This window comes from Thunnus albacares, chromosome 8 (assembly GCF_914725855.1).
Source record: "Thunnus albacares chromosome 8, fThuAlb1.1, whole genome shotgun sequence".
Taxonomy (NCBI): Eukaryota; Metazoa; Chordata; class Actinopteri; order Scombriformes; family Scombridae; genus Thunnus; species Thunnus albacares.
In genome coordinates, this window is record NC_058113.1 from 33957639 (window position 1) to 33979423 (window position 21785).

Below are 21785 nucleotides of genomic sequence, written 5' to 3' on the forward strand. Positions count from 1 at the left end.
TAATGGTTTGGTCCAGTCAGGTCTGGCTGGTCCTGTAGTGCTGCTGCAGATCTGTGTGTCAATATCTCAAAATATCTCAACAACTATTTCATGGATTGTCACAGATTTTATTTTCAGACATTCATGTTCCTCAGAGGATGAATCCTACTGACCTGATCCTCTGACTTTTCCTCTAGCGCCACCATGAGGTCAACTTTTTAGTTCTTTAATGAAATATCTCAACATATCTCTGACTTTTTATCTAGCATCTGGTCAAAATGTAATAAATAATACCAGAGACCAGTGTGGATTAGTGGCTGTTTACCATGTTCCAAGTTCCATCAGACCACTTAAGTCTGCAAAGTATCTTAGTTTTGACTCCACTGAATTAAATCCAGTTTTCTTGTGAAAACTCAACATACTCACAAGTCCACAGGAGGCGCTGAATGAAAATTTATTTTAAGTCACATAAAGCCCGATCAATTATAGGGTAACAACACATTACTACCTGCTATCTCATGTACACATTAAACTCATTAAACCCATTAAACATGATATACACAGTAAAAAAATGGTTTGATCAGAACATGTCTGCAGATTTCTCCACATCATAGTACCATGTTTTTGGACATTTAACACGTGTGACTGTACATAAGCTGTTGCATGAACTTAAATGACATGTTCACAGTTCTCAAATCAGTCTTAAACCAAGAGTCAGGAGCCCAGATGAACATTGAACCTGTTTTTCTTGCTGTAATCATTCCTCCTGTTCATACTGACCATTAGAAGATCCCTTCATAATGCACTTACAATGGAAGTGATGGGGGACAAAATCCACAGTCCTCCTTCTGTGCAAAAATTTATTTAAAAGTTTATCTGAAGCTAATATGAAGCTTCAGCGTCCAAATGAATCATATCAAGTAGATATCTTCTTAGTGCCAAAGTCCCTCTTTTTGTTACTATACTTCCACCACAGCTAAACAGGGAAACACTGTCCAGGTTCATAAACTAACATTATGAACATCAACATTAAAGCTTCATGAGGCTGCTGTTCAATTCTTTTTAAAAATACTTTATCAAGACATTATTTGAGTTTATTGACAATGTTCATACTGGGTTCATGGCCCCAATTTAATCATGTTTCAAGTGTTTAATGTGCAATAGTGATAACTAATAAAAATATAGCATATTTGTAACATGTAATTAATAATAGAAAGAAGAAAAAAGGAATAAAAAATAAAATAAATGCCTGATTAATTGTTGAATTCTTGCTCATTTTCATCTTTTGCCAGTTTGTCATCTTCACCTCCTGTTCTCAGTTCAAACATTTCCATTATTCTTGTTTTACTGTTGAATTATTGTGAGTTCACTTCAGTGAGCTGCAGACAGCCAAACACAGATCACAGTCTCAGCTACAGCAGTGCACTGTTAACTTGAGGAAGGAAAGGTGTCATTATGCTGTTGAAATCAGCTCCTATGTGAGTTTACAGAGTGTAGGAACAGTCTGTGTTGAGGATCCTGGTGACATATTGTGTTGATGTTGATCCTTTTAGCTGCCCGGCCTCCTCAGACTCTCAGCTGCTTACAGCACAAGAGGATTAGTTTCCCTGCAGGAGGGTCAGAGAGCAGCAGGCAGAGAGGAAAAATGTGGAAGCAGAGAATGGACGTGTTCATGCTGCTGCTGGTCTGGAGGCTGCTGGTTGGGCCAGTACTGGCTCAGGTCCGGCACCCTCTGCCTGTGCTGTGGATGATGCCCGTCAGCTCTGAAGGGGGGGGGGGCCTGACCGCCGGTGTGGCCCCTGCTGTCAGACTGGCTCTGCAGGACCTGAAGAAACAACCGCCGCCGCTGGGAAACTATGAGATCCAGCTGCAGCTGCTCGACTCACAGGTCAACTTTTCATTTTTATAGTTTACATCAAAATTTTTGTTATTTTTATCAGTCTATCAGTCATCTATCAGTAGAAAGCAAATCTACCAGCACATCTGTAGTCTGGCAACACAGAGGAAACATTTTCATCTATTTAATTTCATTTGTGCCAAATTTGCATTTATATAAGTTGCTCTAATTCTATTGGTCCTCACTTACTAATGGAAAAAATTACATTTGCTGTTCGATACAGTCCTAAAAGAAACAGTTTCATCAAAAAAAAAATTTCTTATTTTCATCTTCTTCTTCTTCTTCTTCTTCTTCTTCTTCTTCTTCTTCTTCTTCTTCTCATGAATTAATAGAAGTAAAAAAAGATATTGGAAAAATACAGGCCTGTTGTCACCACACCTGTGAAACAGTGTATTTCATTTATTTTATTTCATGTTTTATTCCCATGATTCACAGTGTGAAGCGTCTTCGGGACTCAAAGCTCTGTTTGACGCCATGTGGGCGGGGCCAAAGTACCTGCTGGTGTTTGGAGGGGTGTGTCCTTCTGTGACGATGCTCATCGCTCGCTCTCTGCCAGCTCTCAACCTGGTGCAGGTACGCATCTGTTATTATTCAGATAATGTCATCATCATATTATCCTTCAGAAATTGTTTTTCTCGCCTTTCTTTCATCTCATGTTTTATTTTGTAGTAAGGTTTTTCATAAATATAAAATGTTGATATGCTCATCTGAGTCAATTAAACCTAATGAGCAGCAGCAGGGAGGATTTCGGAACCTTTTTTAGCCCTGGGTTTGGCCTGTATGTAGCCTCTCAGGTTACACTCAGGCTGCCCTATCTCGTTGATGGAGGTTGTAGCTAAGGAAAACCTGCAGATAGTATTCAGGACAGAAACTTCCATCTCCTCTACATGTTTTTCGTATAATAAAAAAGAAAAACATTTAATCTGTATTTTTTATAGTTCTCCTCAATGATTCTTGAATAGAACAACAATCACAGATAAGACAGTAAAGCACAGAGCTCAAAGTATTTTCTATCAATCTCTTTATTTTTGTTATGCTTCCATCTGAAGATACAGATTAAATTTTCATTTTTACCCAAAAAATGTTCAGAGGAGGAGGAAGCAGATAGATTATAGTGTACATAAATGTAGGATATATATACCGTATATGTTCAATATTAATTTCTATTACAGTCTGTAAATCAAAGCAGTTTTCAGGTCAGCTGTAACTGCTCTCTTCTTGTATTATTAGCTGATGTCCCTTGATGTTCTCTGATGTTCCAGGTATCCTTCGCAGCCACGCCCCCCAGCCTGTCCAACAGGAAGTGGTATGGGAACCTGTTCAGCACTGTGCCGTCAGACCGAGCTCTGAACCAGGTCACCGTGAAGCTGCTGCAGCGCTACAAGTGGACCAGAGTCAGCATCGTCACACAGGAAGGACCCAGACACTCAGAGGTAACGCTGACACATTATATGGATATTAATGATGATGGTCTATATAATTACCTTCCTCTACAGTTTTATTCCCACTACTGACTGATTTTTTGTTTCCACTGAGTTTGTTTCAACTGATTTATTTCCACTGCTGACTTGAAGCAATCAGTTGCTATTTTCTGTGTGTGGCATAATCACATGTGATGATATTTGTTTCTGCAGATGAAGAAGGATCTGATCAGACAGCTGCTGAAGGCCAACGTTCAGGTTGTTTCCACAGTGAGTTTCTATGACGATGCCTGCAGTAGCCTGAAGAAGCTGAAGGTACTGAAGGACCAGCAGTAGAATACAGTAGAACAGTAGATCTACATAAACACTGTGGTGGCAAACAAACTTAACTTACAACACAAAGATAACTGACTGTAAACTCTATGTGTCCACATACATTTGACCACTTTGATCAAACTGCATCAAAGAGTGCAGAGTTGTCAAAGTTGATATTTTAAACTTTAACATGCATGAGATTATTTCCACTGATGCTTTTTATTTTGCAGGAACGTGACGTTCGGATTATCATCGGACAGTTTGAGGATGATTCTGCTTCTGAGGTTTTCTGCTGTGTAAGTTAACGTCATGATGTTATTTTCAGCAGTAAACATGGTTGCAATGCAAAATATTTAAGGTTAGCTCAACATTTTGGGAAATACACATGTATAGAGCAGGAGTCAGGATGTGGTTAGCTTAGACTGGAAGCAGGTGGAAACAGCTAGCCTGGAAATACACCTACCAGCTCCTCTAAAGCTCATGATTAACATGCGATATCTTGTTTGTTTATTCTGAACACAAACTGAAATGTAAAAAGTATATGATTAGATTTGATTAGTTGCCAACTATTAAATTAATCACCAATTATTTTGATAATTGATTAATCATTTTAAGTATATTTCATTTTTAACATTGACTTTTTATGTGGTAAAGCAGTAGATGATGATTATCAGCAGTGCAGCAGTCTTGATGTGTTTTCTCTGTGTGGTGTTCAGGCCTACAGACTGAACCTGTTTGGAGCTCGGTACCAGTGGATCGTCACTGGAGGAGGAACAGCTGGATGGAGGTTGGGCTGGCAGTTTTCTGGCTGCACTGCCAACAATCTCCTGACGGCTGCAGACGGATCCATCAGGCTGCAGATCCGACAGCTCAGCAGCACAAACGCACCGGGAGTCTCCGGACGGGTCAGAAACTCATGTCGCAGTTTAAACTTTCACCAAAATCAGCCAGGTTTCATCAACACAAAAACATGTTCAAAGGACACATATTACAATTCACAAAACTAAAGATCTCAACTCAACTAAAAGATTCTGACTGTTAAAACACCAACAGAGCCATGACTACTAACAAGTATCCAAAGCCTGATATATCTTGTTCCTCTGTGTCATAGACTTCTGTAAACTATTAAAAACACATCAGTGAGCCACACCGCTGCACTGGGTGTTCCTTCATCATGAAGATGGCTTGTTTAGAAAGTAGTTGCCACTGAGCATGTGCGGATTCTTCATGCATCCATTTACAGTACAGCCGTGGATTTGATCTCTAACAACAATGAAACAGCTTACCGGAGTGACGTTTTATCCCTGGTGGACTGATGTAATGCAAACAACTTGAAAACCAATGAATTAATAGTGGACTTTGGCAGGGGCTGTGGGGACCACCTGCTCTTGATCATTAACAACCATGAAATTCAACAAGAGGACAGCTACAAATTCCTGGTGGAGTAACGATCTCCACCTTGAAATGGGGAGACAACACTAGAACTATTCTCAAGAAAGCACTTGTGTGTTTAAGATGTTGGGCCATGGCTACAAGTTTGGCTATCAGCAATAATTAATGATTATCAAAGATAATTGTTAATTATTAAAATCAATAAAATTATTCATCAGAATTAATAATAACAGGGCACCACCCTGGACTCAGGGAAAAAGATAGCCAATTCAGTCTCAAAGTGTACTAATCTATGAATTTGGGACTTTGATTAATAATTAATTTAACAACTATAAACAAAATCACCATATCAGTAATTAGTTATGGTTGAAGGATTTGTTCTTTACAGAGCAGGGGTTGGCAAAACTCATTCTTGTGCAACATTAAAACAGACAACAGGTATATCCAAAAGCATTTATTTAACAAAAGGGTAAAAGCAACACACAATACTAATCTAGCTAAGTGTACCTATATACAAGTGTGAGTGTGTGTGTGTGTGTGTGTGTGTGTGTGTGTGTGTGTGTGTGTGTGTAGGGAAGACAATAGCAAGATGGCTGCAGTCACCTGGTGACTGAGCACATGGCATGCAGACAATTTGGCTGATAAAGGGAACTGCAGAGATAAAAGGCCAGACCATGTGGTGGCTTGAACCACATGTGCTGCCTGAACCAAAGTTTGCCAAACTAGGTTTTAACCTCTTAACTGTGTGGTTCTCTATTCAAGGCCAATTGGTGTATACTAAAGGTGCCAGGTTAAAATGAGGTTAGTTGCATGCAAGGCCTAGTTACTGGATGTAACATGTGTTAAGCATGCTAATATTAACCTAGCGGTGTGGCTATGCAGTAACCTGACTATAAGCAACAAGGACATCTCAACAACAGTTCAATGTATAACCTTAACCAAATCAATATACGTACAGTACATTGTTTGAGTTAAACATTCTTGCTTAGCCGTACTATGCTTCACTGTGTTGCTAGGCTATGCCCAGTTGTTACCAGTCCATGAAGGAAGAGATGCTTTGTGGTGTTCTGCTTTGTAGCCGGTGAATCCGTGGGTGAGTCAGGCTGAGAAGGCTTTGGCTCTGAAGCTGAAAGATGCAGGCGTTGCTGGGGAGACAGCACTCCAGTCGTGCAGAGGGCCCAGGTCACTCCTTTGTGTAGAGTTAGCGGCAAGCTAACTCCATTTCGTGGCTCCTGTACTTGTTAAACTGTGCAGCAGACTTGTGTGTTAGCTGCTGGCACAAGGAAACTTAGTTTCTGAGTCTTAGGCAAGCTCTCACGTCTTCTGCCGTAAAGAAGACTGTGTGTGTCTGCTGTGAGCAGGCCACACAAGAGAGCAGAGAGCTGCTCCAGCAGCTGCTGGAGGTGCGAAAGACCAAGCAGCTGCTCCTGCAGCTGAAGGAGAAAGAGAGCAAGAAGCTGCTCCTGCTGCAGCTCGTGGAGAAAAGATAAAAGGGTAATCTCTAGTTTTGATAACCTGGATCCATGGGTGGAGCTTCACACTTTGGTTGCGAACCCCCAGGGCTCAGGTTTCTTGGAGTCTTGAAACATGTGGTAAACTGTGGTCCACATGTAGTCCCAACAAAGACAACTGAGCAAATGTGGTATATCCAGGGATAGTATGGTGCAGTTTTATAGAGCGGCAGTGGAGATCATCCTTACCTACATAATAACTGTGGTGCGTACTGGATGAATTACTGGATGTGATCTCCCACCCCTCGCGGAAAGCTGTAACGCTAGATTACAAAAGACGGGCCTTAAAGTTCTAAAGAACCCTTCTCACTCAGCTAACAACCTTTTTAATTTCCTTCCTTCTCACAAAAGACTAAGAAGCATTCAGACCAGAACATCCAGGTTCCAGAATAGCAAACATCCTGAAGCTGTCCGCCTGCTCAACACCTCCAAACAGCACTGCAGGCCACTCGGCAGGTTTAAATAGTGTTTTTAATGCATTTGAAGCACTTTATCTAGTCAGTCTTTTGATGTTGTTGCTATTTTCCCTACAGGTGTTTTATCTACAGTGTTCTTATATGTTTGTGGATTTTATTTCACTCATTTGTTTTATACTTTTATGATTATTTTATGAGTTGGACATTACCTCTCTGTTTTATACTTCTCACTAAGACAATTCCATGTTTGTTTCATGTTGATATGGCAATAAAATATTGAATATTTTATCAGTTATCACAACCTCTTCACTTTGTACTTAAGTCTTTGGAGAAATTTATAATGTAGTACAAAATCAAGAGTTTGGCAGGTTATTGGCTTATTACTATGTTTACTCTTTGGAGCCATTTCTAAACAAACTAACGTGACCAAACTCTTCATGATGAAGGAACATGTCACCCAGTGCAGCGGTGTGGCTCATTGACGTGTTTTTAGTAGGTTCTGGACAACAGCGGAGGAATAAGATATATCAGGCTTTGATACACACACAATACTTGTTAGCAGATCAGTTCATTGTTGGTTTGGATCCAAACATGAGATTTGTTGACAAGAAGAAAAATACAGAAAATTGCCAGACAAATCGTTTAAGACACATTTGAAGTGCAGGATCCTGATCACCTCCAAAACCCTTTAGATTTTAATGATTATTTTACCGTTCCTCTAGTGCCGCCATCAGGACCATATGATATATGTACAATCTCTTTAATCTGGGGTAGAAGATGGTGGCTGGTATTCTATTCCACTAAAAACTTATTTGTCCCATGCAAGTGAACGTTTTTGGCCTGGACAACACCGACACACATCTGAAAAGGCCTAGTTTTATTAAGATTTTTATTGTTTTATATATAGACAAGTAGTGTGATCTTGACTCTGGTCCTGCTGTGTGTCTGCAGACTCCACAAAACTACCAGGATGCGTACCTCAGAGAGCTGATCCAGGAGAGGTCGAAGGTCAGCCCCCTCCACGCCTTTGCCTACGATGCCGTTTGGGTTGCTGCCAAAGCTCTCAGCCAGGTGATGGAGGCGGTGAAACACCGAGAGAAGTACAGCATCAAGAGAAATGTCACCGTGAGCGAGGAGGAATTTCAGAAGATGCTGCTGGAGGTCATGAAGCAGACGCAGTTTGAAGGAGTGACGGTGAGCAGATTCACTCACCTGAAACAAACACCTTGAACATACACACCTGGAACACACACACCTGAAACACACACCTGAAACACACACACCTGGAATACACACAAAATGATACAAGACTTTAAGAACTGATCAGAGGGGAAATTCATATTACAGCAGTACTTCTACTGGTACTGATACTGGCTCTGCAGAACTGTTACTTAAACAGATACTGCATTGTTAGTAGAGTTACACATAAACACTCACTCGGTGCTTAATAATGAGTAAGATGTGATCCGACAGTATATTGATGTTTATATATGGTTTTTAAATATATTTATAGATGTAATATACTGTACATGTTGTTTATATTAATTTCTAAAGTGTTTTGTGTTTTTTCAGGGTCCAGTTTTCTTTCGAAATGGAGAAAGAATGACGTTGATCGAGCTGATCCAGTTTCAAGGTGCTTTACACCTGTTTCACAAAGACACACACACACACACACACACACACACACACACACTTTTTTATATGACATACAAACATAAACTTTACACCAGCAACAAGTGTGTGTGTGTGTGTGTGTGTGTGTGTGTGTCCTCAGGCAGCAGTGGTGTGTTGGTGGGAGAGTTCAGTACCAACACCCAGCAGCTCAGACTCATGAACCACCTGCTGAAATTTAAAGGTCAGAAACTAAACTCACACTTGACACCAGAACTGAAAGCATTGAACACTGATCAGTCGTATTGATCGCTTTAATGAGTGTTTGATCCTGCAGGTTCAGGACCAGCTAAAGACCAAACTGAGGTGCGTCTGCAGCAGCGTCTTGTCAGCCTCCTTCTGTACAGTATCGTGTCATCAGTCGCCACGGTAACCATCATCATCACTCTGACCATCCTGTGCTTCATCATCATCAACCGCAAACACTGGTACAACCTCTATAAACTTAAACCTCAGTAATAACAGCATGTACAGCACATAGATATATAAAGTATAAGTATTATAAAGTCACTGTATTGTTGTTTCTGTCCTCTGGTTCCTCCAGGCTGCTGAGAGCGAGCGGTGGATCCCAGGATGAGCTACTGCTGCTGGGCGTCCTGCTCTCGTCTGCCTCCGTCCTGATCTCCGGTCTGGATGAAGCCTTGCTGTCTGACAGGACGCTTGAGCTCCTCTGCTCTGTGAGTTCAACCGGCTGCATTTGGTTTGTTGTTGAAGAAAAATCATGACAAGACAACACTTCATTTCACTGCAGAATGACTGTCTGATCCACAGTATTCATATCAAAAACATCCATATAGATGGTCTGGCTCCAGTTTTACCAGATGTTTGGGTCCGAATATTTAAATATAAGCTGGAAACAATGAGCAAATAGGATCCACTGTGACTGAGTTAAGACTTGTCAGTCAGGCCCCTCTGTGAGCCTTAGACTACGTTCATATTACGGGCTTTAATGCTTAATTACAATTTGTAGTCAGTTCTGATGTTTTTGTGCTGATGGTTCACAGTCATGTTGGTAAGTGACACATATACGGCTCCAGTGTGAACACAGTCCTAAACTGCTGCACATATGTTAGAATAAAGTCGACATTTTTGAGAAAAAACATTGGGATTTTTCGACAATAAGTTGTAACTTTTTGAGAAAAGAAGTTGTCATATTTTGAGGGAAAAAAGTCTTTTTCCTAAAATAAAGTCAGAATTTCATGAAAAAAAGTGAGAATATTTCAAGAATAATGTCATAATTGTTGAGAGAAAAGTCAAAATAGATCAGGTTGACAGGTTTAACTGAAATGTGAGCGGCATGTGAACAAAAATAACAGTAACAATGACGGAAGCAGAAATGTGTTGTGTGCAGCTTGTGACCACCTTATGTCTGCATTTGGCATATATTTGACCAATTCTACAATACTATAACTAAAGCGTCACTGCTATGTAGCTGCCATGGCTCCTGTTTTTATCCTCTGCAAAGTATTTCTTGCTTTGTTGTGTAACTTATATCTCTAATATGTCCATCTAGACATCTGAAATGACTAAAACAACATGGTTTTGTAAATGGGGAGAGCACCTGATGCATGGCCTTTATTCTTAAATAATTGTAGAGAGGTCACACTGAAGAATTATATTGTCTACATTCTGGAGTAAAATCCCCTTTCTGACATATTTAGTCATATCAGATTTGTTCTCGTGCAGGTTCGTCTGTGGATTCTGTCAGTGGGACACACTGTGGGCTTCTCTGTGCTGTTCATCAAGACATGGAGGGTTTATTCACTCTGCAGCATCAACCAGAGGGTGACTCTCAACTACCAAGATACATTTAGGTTTAGACTTTATGGTGACGTATTAGGGCCATTGTTAGAAAAAAACTGAATATATAATATAAAATATAACACATTTTATGTTGGTCTTTCCTTTCATTTGTCACCTGTCTTTATATATGATATTTAATATTGCAAAAAAAGTCATAATTATTTGTAATTATTTGAGAAAAAAGTTGTAATTTTACCAGAAAAAATTTAATAATTCAAGAATAAAGTCATAATTTTTCAAGAAAAAAAGTTGTAATATTTGCAGAAAAAACTGCCGCACTTATGTGAGAATAAAGTCAACATTTTTGAGAAAAAACATTGGGATTTTTCTACAATAAGTTGTAATTTTTTTTTAGAAAAAAGCAGTAATATTTCTAGAAAAGTCATAATTTTTAAGAATAGAGTCATAATTTTAAAAGTTGGAATATTTCCAGAATAAAGTCTCAAGTTGCTTTGAAAGCTCGAGGAAGCAACTGCACTTTATCAAAGTTAACATTTGTGTGAACAATAAGCCACAGAGGTGAGATTTCTGCCTGATCACAGGTGTTTTAAAACTGTTTGTTTCAGTTTTCCAAGAGAATTTCGTGCTGTTAAGTAAAAGGTTGTTTGTGTGTATATCTGTGTTTCCAGCAGCAGAGCAGCCTGCAGCCAGCAGGCCGTGTGCTGCTGTGGATGTTCCTGCTGGATGTGTTTGTTTTAACCTCCTGGCAAATCCTGGATCCCCTCAGACGGGTGGTGATGCAGCACAGATTAGAGGTAACAATGACCAGCATGATCTCAAGTCATCCGTAAATCAAATAAATCACCCATAAATCACCTCTAACATGTTCATCCTCTGTAGGGAGAGAAAGGGATCACTGATGGGGCTGATGGGAAATGTGGAACAATAACAATATCAACATGAGACTGGTGTTCATTTGGTTCCAGTAATTAAACACTGAACTGTGTTATTGTTGTTTTTGAGCAGTTATTTTATTTGGTGCTGTTGTTTTACATGATCTTGTTTTATGAATACACTCCAACACTTTGTTGTGTTTTTCAGAGTGACCCTGCTGATCAAGACGTGATCATCCAGCCGTACTCTGAACACTGCAGCAGCATCAACATGGAGCTGTGGCTCACTGCTGTCTATGGATACAAAGGACCCCTGCTGGTCAGTACTGACACAGTAAAGCATAAGCCTGACAATTTTTTTATATTTTTCTTCTTGTCAAAAAATCTCCTGTTTGTTTCCAAACCAACAATGAACTGATCTACTAACAAGCATTGTGTGTGTTTAGAAACGGCTCCAAAGACTAATTACAGCCTCATGTTTTCAGGAGAGTAGTTCTGTGTAATGCAGGCGCTACTGAGCATGTGCGGAAAGTTGTGTTTACAGCTTCACTTATTTGTTGAGCTTGACTTTGTACTGAAGTTATTTACAATATACAATCTAGTATAAAGTCAAGAGGTTGTAATATATACCTGTTTATACAATATATGTTTACAGCTCATTAGCAATCTAGCTGCTAACTGGTGTTAGCAGTACACTTTTCCCCGGTGGATGTTTGTTGGTGGCTCGTTCAACAAGCTGCAGGACAAGACGTGTGTTCATGTTTGTAAGTAAGATAAGAAGAAGACTTTAGCAGGAAGCTAATATGGGTTGTTGTGCCTCGTGTGTTGTGTAACAGGATGCGATCAGGCTCAGTGTGACCTTTGATAGAACAACATGTTATCACTTTATGCAGAGATTTGATCTGCTGTATGGAAATAAGGACTCCAGCTATATATAGTAGACATATAACTAACAAGATTGAATTAATGCAAAACTGGGAGGCACAATCATGAAAACAAATAATTTAAATGTAATTAAAGGACCAGTGTGTAAGATTTAGTGGCACCTGGCAGTGAGGGAACAGATTGCAACCAACTGAATGTTGCTGTTTGTTCTTCAGGGTCTCGGATGTTTCCTGGCTTGGAGCATCAGGACTGTGCAGGTTGATCATCCTGCAGTTCACAGTAAACACTTGACGCTGAGTATGTTTGCTCTGACGGTGTTCAGTGTGTTGGGAGTCTCAGGATCACTGCTGACGTCCCACAATCCTCCTGTTCAGTTCTGTCTGAGCAGTGCACTCATCCTCGGCTGTAACATCTTCATCCTGAGCCTGCTGTTTGGAACGAAGGTCAGTGTGACGCTCTCTGATTTCTTTGTTTTAATTTTGTTTGTTTAGTTTGAATATTCTTCTTACTCAGTTACTTGCTCAGTTATCATCGAGAATTCTTCCTGACATATCACCTGTTTTTAATTTGTTTGTAGTTTTTATACTTGTGGTCGAACAGCAGCGAGCTGCAGAGTGAAGCTGCAGAGGAAGGAGCTGAAGAGCAGCTGAGGAGGTTAAACCAGCAGCTGAAGAGTCGAACTACACAGGTGAGGAAACAGAAATAACAAGTTTCATTTCATTAAGACAGGTTTCCTGTTTCCCAACAACCAAGGATGAAGGGGCATAAAAACCTGAGAGCTTTTATCTGGAAATTTTCAGTTTTTAGAAATAAAGCAACTTGCTGGAAACCAGTAAAATTACTGTTTATTTACAGTATTGTAATACTGTGAATTTGTATGTAACACTCATCCCTGCATTTCCAAAACTTTTTTTGCCCCACACAGTCAGCTAACATGTAGCAGTGTGTCACATCCTGCCTGGACTTTGTCTGTTGCTTTTAGACTCTTTGTGCTTTTGTTCTCTTCGGTTTTCTGTGTTGCACTCATGTTGCCTGGATTTGACTTTCTCCGCATTCATCCCATTTGGCAAAATGTGAATCTGTGTGTTGGTTTGTACTTTGAACTCTTCTGTAATGGGGGAGCCCATCGCCTTCTGCCGTCCCGCTCCCATGGGGGTGCTGTTGCAGCCAACTGTGCCTCCTCTTCAGTTCTGCAGACAGGGGATCCTGAGCCTATGCAGCTGGGACGCACCTCCCTCACCCCAGAGGAGAAGGAGCATCGCCGTAAGGCCAACCTCTGCCTTTACTATGGAGCAGCAGGACACTTCATCTCAAGATGTCCAGCAAAAGCCAGGGCTCATCAGTAATGGGGGAGATCCTGGTGAGCCCAACTTCCTTAGCATCTCCCCGTCCCCAAAGATCTCTGCTCCAGGCCCGGCTCCTCCTTCCGGACGGTCCCCACACCATGGCAACCTTCATTGACTCTGGGGGCTCGGGCGGGTTCCCTTGCCACAACCAGTTCCCGCTAGAGCCCTAGATGGACACATCTTGGGCAACGTCACACACCAAACCTCCCCTGTCCATCTGCTGCTCTCTGGCAACCACCACGAAAACAATCCAGTTTCACATCCTGAGCTCACTCCATCTGCCTCTCATCCTGGGGTATCCTTGGCTCCGTCTTCACAACCCTCACATCGACTGGGTCACAGGGGCCATTCGGGAGTGGTGCCCCTCCTGTCATCTTAGGTGCCAGCCTCAGCTCCTCGCCTGATCTCTCCAAGGTGCTGCTGGAGTACCATGACTTCTGCCTGGTCTTCAGTAAAGCCAAAGCCAGATCTCTGCCTCTGCACCGCCCCTACGACTGCGCTATTGACTTCTTGCCTGGGACTTCACCCCCCAAGGGGTGCCTGTACTCCCTGTCTGAGCCTGAGAGAAAGGCCAAAGAGACTTATATCAATGACTCTCTGGCTGCGGGTCTCATCCATCCTTCTTCCTCTCCTGCTGGGGCGGGTTTTTTCTTTGTGGAGAAGAAGGACAAGACCCTGAGACCCTGCATCGACTACGGAGGGCTAAATGACATTACTATCAAGAACAGGTTCTCGCTGCCACTCATCTTCTCTGCCTTTGAGCTGCTCCAGGGGGCCCCATTTTCACCAAGCTCAACCTGCGCAACGCCTACCGCCACGTTGTCCGCATCAGAGAGGGAGACGAGTGGAAGACGGCCTTCAACACTCCAACAGGGCACTACGAGTGCCATTCGGCCTCACCAACGCCCCTGCCGTCTTCCAGGTCCTGGTAAACGACGTTCTTCGAGACATGCTCAACCAGTTTATCTTTGTCTACCTGGAGGACATTCTCATCTTCTCCCAGTCCAGAGAGGAACACATTCACCATGTCCAAGCTGTCCTCCAGTGCCTCCTTGAGAACTCCCTGTTTGTCAAAGCTGAGAAGTGTGAGTTCCATGCCTCCTCAGTGTCCTTCCTGGGGTACATAGTTGCACTATGGTAGGTGGGTAGGGGCTGTCCTGTCCCATTGCATTGCCACTAACCAGAAGCTCCACCCATGTGCCTTCTTCTCTTGGCGTTTGTCGCTTGCCAAGAGGAATTATGATATTGGCAACAGGGAGCTGCTGGCGGTGAAGATGGCTCTTGAAGAGTGGTGTCATTGGTTGGAGGGTACCAAAGAGCCTTTTCTTGTCTGGACTGACCACAAGAACTTGGAGTACATCCGATCTGCTAAAAGACTGAATCCCGCCAAGCCCGTTGGTGACTGTTCTTTGCCCAGTTCAACTTTACCCTCTCCTACCACCCTTGGTCTCGTAATGCCAAGCCCGACGCCCTGTCCCGGCAATTCCAGAGAGCGGAGGAGGGTCCTGTCTTGTCGCTGTGGTGACCTGGGACATCGAGGAGAGGGTGAGAGCAGTGGCTTAGGGACAGCCTGGTCCCAGCTCCTGCCCGCCAAACAGTTCTGCCTGCCTGTTCCCTGGTCTTTGTCTGCTTGTGGTTGAGAGACGCTCTGATTCCTGCTCTGCCGTCTTCTCTGGTTACATCTGCTCTGCTGCCTGTTTACCTGCTGCTGTAGCAGCCCAGTCCACGACACCCTGCCTACTGCCTTCCAGCAGTGATAACCCCCCCCCCCCCGCACACTGCTGCTTGCCCCGGAGCTCTGGACTAGAGACTGTTCTTGTGCAGTGTTGCGTCTTTCCCTGTTCGTCACCGATCTAGCCTGCCTTAGAACTGTTGGACTGTTGCCAGTGCTGTGGTTTGTCTCCCTTGGGAGTGGAAGATCGGGGTTCGATTCCCGGTGGAGCCATACTCATCAGAACTGTGTTTCTCTGACCGTGCTACTATTGTCTTGACATTGTGTGGAATAAAGACTGTAAAATATATACTGGTGTCATTTGTGCTGCAATTGGGTCCATTCTATACCCGTTACACTTTAAATATTTATGCGTGTTCTTCTTACTTATTCACTTCACATGGATTATGCAACTGAAACATATATGTTTTATTGCCTGTACAAATGAACATAATAACCATTTTTTTAAAATAATCAGAAATAATATTGTACTATACTATAATGTTTATTGTGTTTTTTGCAGCTTGATGTAGAAATAGAAACCATCACCATGCAACTTTCTGAGACTTCAGAGTCTGAGATGCTTCATCACACAACAAGAGAGAAAAACAACGGTAACAAAACATGAAATCATACAGCGACACTGTGGTTTAAACTGATCAAGCTCAGAGTGTTGAAGAGTAAATTTACTGTCACTGTCTTTGATCTGTAAACAAATCGACTTCATCAGTCTGTGCAGTTTTATCAAGAATGTTACTGAATGGATCTACAGCACATCAAGCTAACTAGACTTACACATTATTACTTACATCACAGACAGTTCTTCAGTGTTCCTCTGCAATGGGGCCATGAAACTATATCATATTAATCAAACTTTCCCTTTTATATCTGTATTTTTGTCCCTGCAGGTGAGGTCAGATCTGTGACTCATGCAGCTCAGGTGTTTGCTGAGGATGAAAACTCAGAGAGAAAACCTTCAAGTCCAGACGATGTCAACTCTCCAGAACAGTGAGTCCAAAACAAACAAACACATTCTGGACATTCACAAGCACTTAAGTAACCGGGTTACTGTCAGCTAATTACCTAATCCAGCCAAACATGAGCTTTGACCAGATCAAATACACCTGCTTCAGGCTGCAGTTTAAACTGTAAGGGGGTCAAACAGAGAAAGACACTGACTGCAACAAGTTTCACCTTTTCCAAGTTAGAGGTTAGCATAGAATAAAGCTCCTCAGTTGCTGCCATATTGTGCAAATGAAGAAAACACAGGATTTACATTTTTGTTTTAATATTTTACTGTAGAACTGAACAGGCTAATGCTAGTCACTCACAATGCTCTCAAAGCAACTAGTTTGCTCACTAATTATCTAGCTCTGAAGACACTCATTTGTTCCATCAGTTACTGTCTTATAACTGTTAATAAACCATTCCCCTTTTGAGAGGACAGAGGTTAAAGGCACCATGTGGCATTTTGACTACTAATAGCACTATGGAGCAATGTTTGAGTTAATCCCCGTTTTGTTTATATCTCTTACCTGCACAAGAATCTACATGCACACACAAGCAGGCAACACTGAACACACTTGTTGAGCATTTCACATTATTCCACTGATCTACTGGTGACAGTAATGCAAAAAGACATGCAGCAATGCATCAAAAAAAGAAAGGAAGAAGCAGAATGCAAGCCAGTAAACATAAACAATTTTGAAATATTTGAAATATTCAAAAAATCTGTTTTAAAAATCTTTCATTTTTTAAGGAAATGCATTAAATGCTTGTTAGACCTCAAGGATGGGCACAATGAGTTTCGGTAAGAAATGCTGGATGTAAACAACTGATGTTTTGTTCACCAGTAGTGAACTCAACACTGACACATCATCAGCTTTTAAGTTGATATGTTGAACTTGTTAGCAAACAGTTGCTTATTTCCACATCCAGCAGTTACGGAGCAACATTATTATTGATTTGGAGTCATGTTTGTGTCCACCTGGTGAATGTAAGTCTAATATTCACTCTCTTTTGGCTCTGTTTTTGATCTCTACCAACTCCTAAGGGAAATATCTGGCTCTTTAGCTGCTAAATGCTCCACTATGTTCACCAGCTAGTCTACCGCTAACTGTGTCTGTTTGCTGTTTGGTGCTGAGCAGATTGTGTACAGTGTCTTTTTACAGCTTTTTCTCTGAAAACAGCTGCCTGCTGCAGCCCAAAATGACACTGTAAGAGCACTGAGAGTGAGCTAAAACAGTAAAGTTGCAGCCGGACAGATAAACAATGAGCTGCAACACAATATAAAGCTCTGTGAAGTTGAGAAGAGCTGCAGAGTCGCTGATAATTCTCTGTAGGTTCATCACTACAAGCCACAAACAACATATTACACACTGATAGATCAGACTGTGGAGTTACAAAAATATTGATGATAGCTGCTTTAAGTAAAAGAAAATTCTGGTTCTCCATTTGCTCAAAGGTCAGCACTGTTTGGCCAACGGCACAAATTCACATGTTCACCAAAGTTGAACTTGATAACACGGAGCCACAAAAAATAGTGTATATTTTTTTATCTTGCACAAGATATCAGATCCATCTTGTTCACGGAAGTTATCTTGTGTGCACAAGATTTTTTTTAAAAGGAAAAAAATCTTTCCGGACTTTTGAGGCTCTGTACTACACAAACAATTTGCGTGGATTTTTGCTTTGCCCCCAGGAGTAAATCCACTGATTCCACTGAAATGAATTAATTTGCTGGAGAAAACAAATGCGTCTTCTTGTGAAGTGTGTTTACTGTTGCATTAAAACCACTAAAATATTGAGACATACTAAATGTAGCATAACAACAGCACAAGTAACTAAAATGGTTTTACTGTTATTCAGTAAAACAAAACAGAACAAACAAAAAAAACTTGTGTCAAAAGTTGAGACTTTGTGGGGAGAAATTGGGGTTTTCCTATTCACTTCAACACAGTCAGAGTTTTATTACAGCAGCATCTAGTGGACATTAGAGGAGCTGCAGCTCAACACACTTCTGATTGGCCTATAGAACAACTTCATTACCCTTCTGAAAAAATTGTGAATATGCATTCTGGGAAATGTAGGAAAACATCACATAAAGTCAAAGAAGTCCTTTACATGTGGGGCCGGAATATGTGTATGTGCTGGAAGCATTAGCATTTTGTGCTAGTGATTAGCATTAGTGATTAGCATATGTATTATATGATCGTTATATGATCATGTTGGGAAATGAATTCCTGTAATTAAATAAAAACAGTTTAATTGACTTTTCACAGCCTCTGACAGTTAAACCAGTCAGTACAGATCAGGATTCACATCACGTGGAGAAACACTGAGTTACAGGAATTCAGAATTTCAGGAATTCATCAAAGTTATAAGAATGTTTATCAAGTGATTTACTCTTACAGCCAAGTGTGAAAGTAAGTGTTACGACCCAGCTCGAGAATGAAGCAACATAAAACCAGATTTAGTTAGTAAAGTTATTTCTTAACAAGGAAATTACAAAGGAAAAGGGCCTGTGAGTTCTGTTCAAATCAATAAACAAATATAACAAAAAGAGAGCTTTTTAAACAAAAGCTACAACTATCTTCATCTAAAAGAAAACAAAACAAATATAAAGCCTCACTATCAAACTTCTAGCCTCCACAGAACAGAACTCCTGCACCGAGTGTGTCTAGACAAAGAAGAAGCTAAGTGTGAGTTATCAGTAATAAGATAAACCTTTACCTGTCAAGGTCCTGTCAAGGTCCCCACATAATTAACTAGCGCCTCAATTAACATTGAAATCAAGCCTAAACAGAGTCAACACTTTTGAGTAAAAGCAGTTCGAGAGACACAGCGGCGAGTTGCTCACATCACATCATAGCTGTCTCGACTGACAAACTGGCCAAATATTTATAGGTAGGTTCAATTCCCCAGTTGAACTGTCAGGATTAGAGTGCTGGACTGAGTGCTGCACCAATCAGGATCGCCGAAGAAACCAGGAAGTGGGAGAAGCAGCCGAACTTTGGGACCATACAAGCTGCCTGACAGGCACAAAAACACTAAATAAAAGGCTACACACATACACGAGACAGGTGATCACATGTTTGATCACATGAAGGAACAGCCAATCACATCTGCAAGAAACATAAATGATTATAATTTTTTTAGAAGCTCATTTTATACATGTGAAATCTTTAAATCTCTGAAATGGAAAGGATTTTTACTTTTATCTTTCACTTACAATAAGTCAAAATTTTACAAGTAGTTTAAAATCTGGACAGAGGATTAGAAAAAACAGACTTCTCTAAACGAGGAAAACAAAAAGAGGGGATTTTATATTTAACAGACTGTAACTTTGAAGATACCGACAATATGGAGTTATGTCTGATTGCTGAAGCCATCTTCAGGGTCAGTGACAGCGACCAAAACCCGCTTCAGCTACATATTGGCACGTCAGCATTGTATTACCTATCCTAAGAGAGCGATTCTGCTCTCATTGGACCATCCTGTAAAAATAAAGGTTGACTAAATGAATGAATTGTTATTTTTTGGGTCACATTTCTTTCCTGTGATCTCTCTCAGTGTGCGACGCCGTCTGTCCGTACAGCTGCCGATCCTCCATCACTCCTACCTGCCTGCCATCGGCGGCATCAGCGCCAGCAGCTCCAGTCTGTTCAGCAGTAGAGAGGCCTTCGTTCACCACGACGCACTGATGACAACTTCCTGTAAACCTGACAACACACACCTGGAGCCACAGCTTTGACCTTCATCTGAGATCACCTGTTCTGAAACAGAGGATGTTGGCCTTGAATGTATTTTAATATATATTATTAAATATGGAAATAAATGTTGGACCATATACAGTAGTAAACTTTCCCACCAAACTGCCATTAAGATGTTGACTCTTTGTGATTTTAATCTAACACTGTCTGTTACCAATTGTTAACTTGATTCATGTGAAAAATAAGAATTGAAAATATGGAAGAAGACTTTTTTGCTATTAAAATGTTTTTAAATCAACTGAATATCCTCAAAATGATTTCTGTTTAATCCTTTGAACAGAAAATCCCCAGAAGATGAACTAGGGTAAACCCCTGAATGGAATATCCAAATTTTGCAATGTGGGGAATTCCAGGAATTACCTAATCCAGCCAAACATGAGCTTTGACCAGATCAAATACACCTGCTTCAGGCTGCAGTTTAAACTGTAAGGGGGTCAAACAGAGAAAGACACTGACTGCAACAAGTTTCACCTTTTCCAAGTTAGAGGTTAACATAGAATAAAGCTCCTCAGTTGCTGCCATATTGTGCAAATGAAGAAAACACAGGATTTACATTTTTGTTTTAATATTTTACTGTAGAACTGAACAGGCTAATGCTAGTCACTCACAATGCTCTCAAAGCAACTAGTTTGCTCACTAATTATCTAGCTCTGAAGACACTCATTTGTTCCATCAGTTACTGTCTTATAACTGTTAATAAACCATTCCCCTTTTGAGAGGACAGAGGTTAAAGGCACCATGTGGCATTTTGACTACTAATAGCACTATGGAGCAATGTTTGAGTTAATCCCCGTTTTGTTTATATCTCTTACCTGCACAAGAATCTACATGCACACACAAGCAGGCAACACTGAACACACTTGTTGAGCATTTCACATTATTCCACTGATCTACTGGTGACAGTAATGCAAAAAGACATGCAGCAATGCATCAAAAAAAGCAAGGAAGAAGCAGAATGCAAGCCAGTAAACATAAACAATGCAGAATTTGAAATATTCAAAAAATCTGTTTTAAAAATCTTTCATTTTTTAAGGAAATGCATTAAATGCTTGTTAGACCTCAAGGATGGGCACAATGAGTTTCGGTAAGAAATGCTGGATGTAAACAACTGATGTTTTGTTCACCAGTAGTGAACTCAACACTGACACATCATCAGCTTTTAAGTTGATATGTTGAACTTGTTAGCAAACAGTTGCTTATTTCCACATCCAGCAGTTACGGAGCAACATTATTATTGATTTGGAGTCATGTTTGTGTCCACCTGGTGAATGTAAGTCTAATATTCACTCTCTTTTGGCTCTGTTTTTGATCTCTACCAACTCCTAAGGGAAATATCTGGCTCTTTAGCTGCTAAATGCTCCACTATGTTCACCAGCTAGTCTACCGCTAACTGTGTCTGTTTGCTGTTTGGTGCTGAGCAGATTGTGTACAGTGTCTTTTTACAGCTTTTTCTCTGAAAACAGCTGCCTGCTGCAGCCCAAAATGACACTGTAAGAGCACTGAGAGTGAGCTAAAACAGTAAAGTTGCAGCCGGACAGATAAACAATGAGCTGCAACACAATATAAAGCTCTGTGAAGTTGAGAAGAGCTGCAGAGTCGCTGATAATTCTCTGTAGGTTCATCACTACAAGCCACAAACAACATATTACACACTGATAGATCAGACTGTGGAGTTACAAAAATATTGATGATAGCTGCTTTAAGTAAAAGAAAATTCTGGTTCTCCATTTGCTCAAAGGTCAGCACTGTTTGGCCAACGGCACAAATTCACATGTTCACCAAAGTTGAACTTGATAACACGGAGCCACAAAAAATAGTGTATATTTTTTTATC

General features: G+C 40.9%; 1 protein-coding gene across 1 annotated transcript; it reads left to right on the forward strand.

Moving 5' to 3' along the window:
* The first annotated feature begins 1324 nt into the window (after window positions 1-1324).
* Window positions 1325-20190, forward strand: LOC122987213 (gamma-aminobutyric acid type B receptor subunit 2-like). The gene is made up of 19 exons (XM_044358979.1): window positions 1325-1867; window positions 2312-2449; window positions 3139-3309; window positions 3511-3612; window positions 3843-3908; window positions 4329-4517; window positions 7883-8125; window positions 8504-8564; window positions 8706-8786; window positions 8880-9030; window positions 9147-9279; window positions 10289-10387; window positions 11035-11160; window positions 11447-11557; window positions 12339-12566; window positions 12701-12811; window positions 15704-15794; window positions 16089-16188; window positions 19753-20190. Exons 1-19 carry the CDS (start codon window positions 1517-1519, stop codon window positions 19931-19933), a joined length of 2733 nt encoding a protein of 910 aa, XP_044214914.1. The 5' UTR covers window positions 1325-1516; the 3' UTR covers window positions 19934-20190.
* Window positions 20191-21785: the final 1595 nt, after the last annotated feature.

What these genes read in the sequence shown, in the direction of transcription:
- LOC122987213 (XM_044358979.1), top strand. Translation starts at nt 1,517, where the DNA reads ATGTTGATCCTTTTAGCTGCCCGGCCTCCTCAGACTCTCAGCTGCTTA. An exon ending in GTAGCCTGAAGAAGCTGAAG is followed by an intron (nt 3,613 to 3,842) that starts GTACTGAAGGAC and finishes TTTATTTTGCAG; the next exon opens with GAACGTGACGTTCGGATTAT. An exon ending in GATACAAAGGACCCCTGCTG is followed by an intron (nt 11,558 to 12,338) that starts GTCAGTACTGAC and finishes TTTGTTCTTCAG; the next exon opens with GGTCTCGGATGTTTCCTGGC.